Raw genomic sequence first — 6,015 nt, 5'->3', positions numbered from 1 at the left:
ATATAGGCCTATTACCATATTGTATTTTTTTTATCTGCACTTTTGGGGCGGTGCATGGCTCAGTGGTTGAGCAGGTGTATAATAACAGTTCTCAGCGCAGTTGTCCCCGGTTTCTGTAAGAGAATGGTAATAAATCAAACCAGTTATTGTGGTGGATTGATAAAAATGTGAGAGAGGAACACGTGGAAACTCTGCAGGCAAAGTGTTTAAACACATTTTATCAAAAAATAGATCTAATTACTTATAATACTGACTTTGCAACCACAAACTAAAACAGTAAAACGTTTTAATGTCTCTGTATTAAAAGCCAATGAGTGAATATGTTTTGTGCTGATGGTCAAAAACATTGAGAGCTGGAGCCTGTATGATGTGTGGGTGACCCTCAAAGTCTTTAAAAGATAAAAGCCTCAGTTTCATAAAAATAAAATAAAATTATTTTTTTTTTCTGAATTAAAATTTTAATAACCAACCCTTAAATATTTAATGTCTTATTTTCTAAAGGTAAGAATGTGCTCTGGTCAGATAAGAGCAATATTGAATATTTTGGCATACATACAAAACACTGTGTGGCAGAAAGCTMACAGCACACAGAGTGAAACATGGCGGTGGSAGCATCATGTTGTGGAGAAACTTTTCTTCAGCAGGCACAGATAAATAAAAATATACTTGTCCATGCTTCATCTTGAATCAAGTATGGACCGGACTGACCCAGTCAAAGTCCAGTACAGCAGGTCTCCCTTAGCTTTCAGAATTTCCTCATTCAGAAGCTTGGAAGCTTTAGCTTTACAAATCTTTCCACATGAAGCTATCAAAAAGTTGACCCTTCAGTGCACCTATCTACATCCCACTGATATCTTAATTATTTGATCTGATGCTCTGCAGCAGCTGAACCCAAAATAAACAGTCTTCCTTGTGTTTGTTTATTGGAAAACTTCAAAGACCTACTTTTGGCTTTTGGCTATGAAGTGAGAAAAAGCCCATTAAAGGCTTTTGAAGATCTGAATAATGTTCTAACTGATCAAGGCGGTTCATTGTGCTGCATATGGCCAGTCTAAACAAGCAGGTCAAAACGCTCCCAGGCAGAGCAGAAAAGACTTCCCTTCTTCATCCCAATAGACTTGTGTTGCTTTACTGTCCAAATTAGACAGTGCATTTTGCACTCTCACTATACTAAGTTGTTAAACTTGAAGGCACCACTAAGTCTGCTTTTAATTCTAGAATCTAGATGCTCTTTCTCAGTGCATCCTGCATAGAAGGGAGATCCAGCTGAACAAGGAAAAAAGAAAACATGGGGCATGTTTTGTGGTGAGGATTTTCTTTTTGGCCACACAGAAGCTATAAATCCTTGCGGTGACACTTCTCCCCACAATTTGGTTAAACCAGCCCAGCTGTGAGCTCAGAACTGTATCTGTACACCAATCCAGAACCATTTAGCTCCGGTGTGAAGTCATATATCTCACCCAAACGCTTCGCATCAAGATTTTATCTGCATCGTGAAGGGTTCCCATGGGAAGTTTGTGTGACGCCGACATCCACAGATGCTAGAGAGCTGCTGTCTACATGATCTGTGGGATGGATTTGGAGAAACACAGGTGAATGCAGCACAAAATGTTTCTTCATTTTACACAAATCGACTTACAAACGAGAATCTAGGAACACGATTACTATCAAAAACCAGCTTAGAAGAAAGCCCGCCAATCAGATTCTGTTRGAGGTCCACAAGAGCTACTAGAGGCACAATAAGGGTTCCTTGATGTCTGCTGACACGAAGAGTTCAAACTTAAGTTCACATCACCAGAGAAAGTTCAAGAAACAGAGTATGTTGATCCAACTGAACACACTAATCAGAAAAATAACTATTTTAGATATACATTTTACAGATTTGCTGGGAATGTATTGACTGACAGTGCAAGGATAAAAGAAAGCAAAATATCATCTGGGAACTCAGAACCATTTTCTCTGTGCGAGTCTTGTTTTTGTGTTCCTTAGTTGTGCTGACAGATTGTTGTAATGAAATTTGTGCATCATTAAGATCCCTGCCGTCTCTCATTTCCTTTTTGTTTAGAGTAATCAAGAATATYTTTGTTGTTTCTTTTGAAAGGGAAGGTCTAAACGACTGAAGGACGAGGCTAACTTGTTAGTCTTCACATTAAACATTATTAGAAAATTCAAACMCATTTGACCACAATCAATTAAAAGTAATGCATTTACATCATCTTACAGCTTTCAACATATATTATTATATTGTCACATTCAACTAAAACACTTTGTTTTGTCAGTTTCCAAAATTTGTAGTGTTTTCTAAATGTCAAAAATAATGAGAGTGATAAATTGTTGCAAGTGTACGCTGCACTGGACTTCGACAGGGTCATTGTTCATTTGAAAGATCCTTTYYTGCCCCAGTTTGAACTTTCCTCTGAATATCTCCAGATGTTGCTACAATGTTTCTACACAATGTTCCTTCCTTCCTCGTGACGCCTTTTATACTGTGAACACCACCAGTGTTTTCTGCAGCGTGATGCTTCCACCCCTGTACTTCACAGTCAGGCTTAGTCAGATAACAGAACAAATGTCACAGTGTTTTCCACTGAGTGCATTTGCAAAGTGTAATCTGACTTTTGCTGTAGCTTGTGGAGAAACTGACTTCTTCTTTTCTGACTGGCCATTCAGCCTGTGTCAGTACAGAACCCAACAGATGCTGTGGATAGATACACATGCTGCTGCTAGCTTCAGTCCGCTTCTTCCAGCCTCTTTTGTCCATAGGCTGAACAAAACCTCTGAACAAAAGAGGTTCAGCCCAAGCGATTGCTTTAGGGCTCTAGCGGAATTTGATTTAGGTCCCTTCTTACTATTAGCAACTTCAAAACAACAGTTTCATTCCAGACCAGGATGAATCTGAATGGATGGGCCACGTTCGATCGGCTGAAAGTCAGTGACGAAGATGTATTTCTGAACAAGTCAAGCTCAAACACAAAGAAATGATTAAATTTGTGTAGAACAAAACAACACAAAACTAGTGGTAGCAGATTATTACTATCAAGGATTATTCTTTGCCTATTTCTCTAATTCTTAAGACAAATTTTAAGCTATTTAAAACTTTATGGTACTGTCAGTCTCAATAAACGGGGACAGATTTTTGGTTGACCGGAATTTTGAGGGCTCCAGATGTCAAASACGGGAATTTCACCGTGAGCTTCTCTCTCCCACAGGCGGATGCATTGATGCCCTTTAAAACAGTCAATTTTTTACACCTTCATGCAAAACTGAAGCTCCCCATTGGTTAAAGTCACACTCCACCCTCCGCCTTCTTTACCCTGGTTTCCCGGGCAACCATGTCAGGGTGGAGAAAAAGAGCAAATCATGTGAGGGCAAAGCATCTTTCTCTCTATCTCCCCCCCGTCTCTCTTCCCCTTTCTCTCTTTTGCTGTCATTCTCTCCGTCTCAGTGTGTGTACGTATAAAAGCGTCTCAGAGCTTTCACCTCAATCTGAGCTCTCTGTGGCTTTGCGGGGCAGGCGGGAGCAGGACTCAGGCACGCCACCAAAGGGCATCCCTCCGAGTCATTTCTTTGACCTTCCCTCTCTGCTTTCCCCACCGTCCCCCACCCCCCTGAGTTCCTTCTCCTCCCTCCGATGTGTCGCGGGTTTCCCTCCTCATCTCCTCCTCACCCTTCCTCTCACTGAACGTCTCCGCTCTGCCTAGACTGTGGCTGCATCGATGCAAAATGGGTTGTGGCAATTCCTCAGCCACCAGCACCTCAGGAGGGGGTGAGTGTTTCAGGAATCTCCGTGTGGATGTGTCAGTCAGCGGCGTGATGGCTGGTTGGTGAGTGAGAGGCTGTCACCGTCTCTGTGGGAAGGAGGAGAAGGTGTTTTGGGGGTACATGAAGTCTGTCGGGGGTAGCGCTTACGCTCAGGAAGCACATCTTTGTGGGTGCATGCTGGTTACTTGACTTCATTCATGAAAACATCTTCTGCCCTGTCTAAAAATCTTTCTTGCTCTATATTAATGACAAGAMATTTACAGAATCCTTCTTGCATTTTACAATTATGTTCACATTTAAGAGTTAATACCCTAAAGATGCAGAGGCCGAGTCTAGTTTGGCAAAAGCCCTAATCTAAGACTCGACTGCATCTCTACAAACATGTTGACTTTCATACAGTTGCAACATCTGGGCATTCCTTTTTAGTTTGTCTGTTTTTGTTTCCGTCGCCGTCTTGCTTTCMAAGGCAAAACTGACATTCACTCATCCTTGTCTCCCCACTTGACGKATACAGAGTGTGTCCTGAACGCAGGCACCTCTGAAATACTAAATCAACTCCTGACTTTGATTCGTAAAAACCTGAAGGACACGTGTGAACGGAGGATATTCTCTTATCAAATTGTTTTTCTAACCCTCACCCAGACGTCCTGCTTATCTCCCCCCCCAGCACATCTCACTCACTTGGCTCAGACTGTTTTAAATTACACCTGAGAAAATCTCCAGGGTTGCGTGTACACACACGCACACGCACACACACACACACACACCAGCAATACTGTCTAGGTAATAATTAGTTTGAAGTAGCTGCAGAATTACCTCACCAGCACCACTGCCCATTAAAGCAGCGTGATGGGTGTGTTTGTGCTTGTGCAAACGTGCGTGTGCTTGCAGGTACCTAATCAGTACTTGCCAGGCATGTTGACGTAGCAGCCAGGTCCAAATGCGATCCACGCTGAGGTTCCACGGCCTGTAAACAACACCTAAGTACCTCCCTGTGGGCTGGACCTTGTTTGTCCGTGACAGCCGGACGTCTTCGGTCGGCCTCATCCATTATTTATTGACTTAGTCTCAGAGGTCAGCGATTAGAAGTGTGTCAAAAGTGTGTGTGTGCGTGCATGTGTGTGTGTGTGTGTGCGTGTGTGTGTGTCATCCTGTCACTCTGACAAATTGGGAATTGTCTCATTTGTCCATGCCAGCTGATGCCAGGTCTGTGTCAAAGGACAAAATTAAAGCAACTATGGCCGGATATTTCTGTCAGACCAATCAAACTCACTTTAGATATAGTTATAGATATTTGCTTTATTATTGTAGATTGCTGCATAATAAAGAAAAAAAAAGCACCCATACAAAACTTAACTTTTGGTTTGGTTTTGGGTACTAAGGCACTTCATAAACAATCAGAACTCTTTTGATTGCATTTTCTCAGTGCAGACTAATGATGAAATTCCTCCTTCGGTTTTGTTTTCTGCACAGCTGCAGCAATATGTCTGAGCTTCATTTAAAAACCCTCMCATGCATTTCACGAAATAATAAAACACCGAAGCAGTTTRTGAGGAAGACCAGGGYAGGCTTCGTCATCAGCAATCACTTTGAGTCAAGTTGTCATAGGAAAACATTCAAGAGCATCTCATGAATTACAATACCAACAAAGAGAAAACATTATTTCTGGAAATTATTTTAAAAAGTGAAGCTCTTTGTTCATTCAGTCAAGAATTTCACAAAAGATTTTAAAAAAGAAACTACTTAAAAGGTGTCAGTTTTGAAAAAAGTATATTATTTTTATCGTTTACACTCTGAAACTAATAATAAGTGGAAAAATATTCGTAGGCATTACAGCAGATATATGCTCCTCAAAATTGCTGACCAGCTTTTGGCTTGTTTCCACAAGTAGTTTTTGCAATTTTTGAATCTATGGGCCTACTTGGCATATCCCTAATCTTCAACCCATATTATTCAGTCAGAAGAAATATGTTAGGTAAAGTAAAATATTCTAGGTAATACTATGTGTTTGATTACACTTAAATCTATGACACCAGTCGCTATCCACATCTTCTGAATCTCTCTCAAATTCTTAAAATGACTTTGTATCATAATCCTCCAGAGRATCACAGGTTATCTGGCTGCTTCTGTACCTTTTCTCTTCCACATTTTTTTCTTCCTCTTCACCTTTATAAAAATAAGCTTGGATACGTCACTTCTTTGGCAATTTTGTTCACCCATAAACATCAAAATGAGGAGAAAATAAACTCTTAT

The 6,015-nt window shown here is 40.8% G+C and overlaps 1 protein-coding gene across 2 annotated transcripts in view; it reads left to right on the top strand.

The window, feature by feature from the left end:
* Positions 1-3,225: 3,225 nt before the first annotated feature.
* The window catches only part of c25h12orf75 (chromosome 25 C12orf75 homolog), a 9,706-nt gene continuing 6,916 nt past the window's right edge, over positions 3,226-6,015 (top strand). The window contains exon 1 of one of the 2 annotated variants that reach the window (XM_008432792.2): positions 3,226-3,766. In XM_008432792.2, coding sequence (XP_008431014.1) covers positions 3,724-3,766 — 43 coding nt within the window. In that variant the 5' untranslated portion in view covers positions 3,226-3,723. The remainder of the gene's footprint in view (positions 3,767-6,015) is intronic. The other variant, XM_008432791.2, reaches the window with a different exon arrangement.

The sequence above is a fragment of the Poecilia reticulata genome, linkage group LG16 (assembly GCF_000633615.1).
Source record: "Poecilia reticulata strain Guanapo linkage group LG16, Guppy_female_1.0+MT, whole genome shotgun sequence".
In the NCBI taxonomy this organism is placed as follows: domain Eukaryota; kingdom Metazoa; phylum Chordata; class Actinopteri; order Cyprinodontiformes; family Poeciliidae; genus Poecilia; species Poecilia reticulata.
Note: the sequence above shows the minus strand (reverse complement) of the source record. Positions and strands in the feature narration are given on the sequence as shown.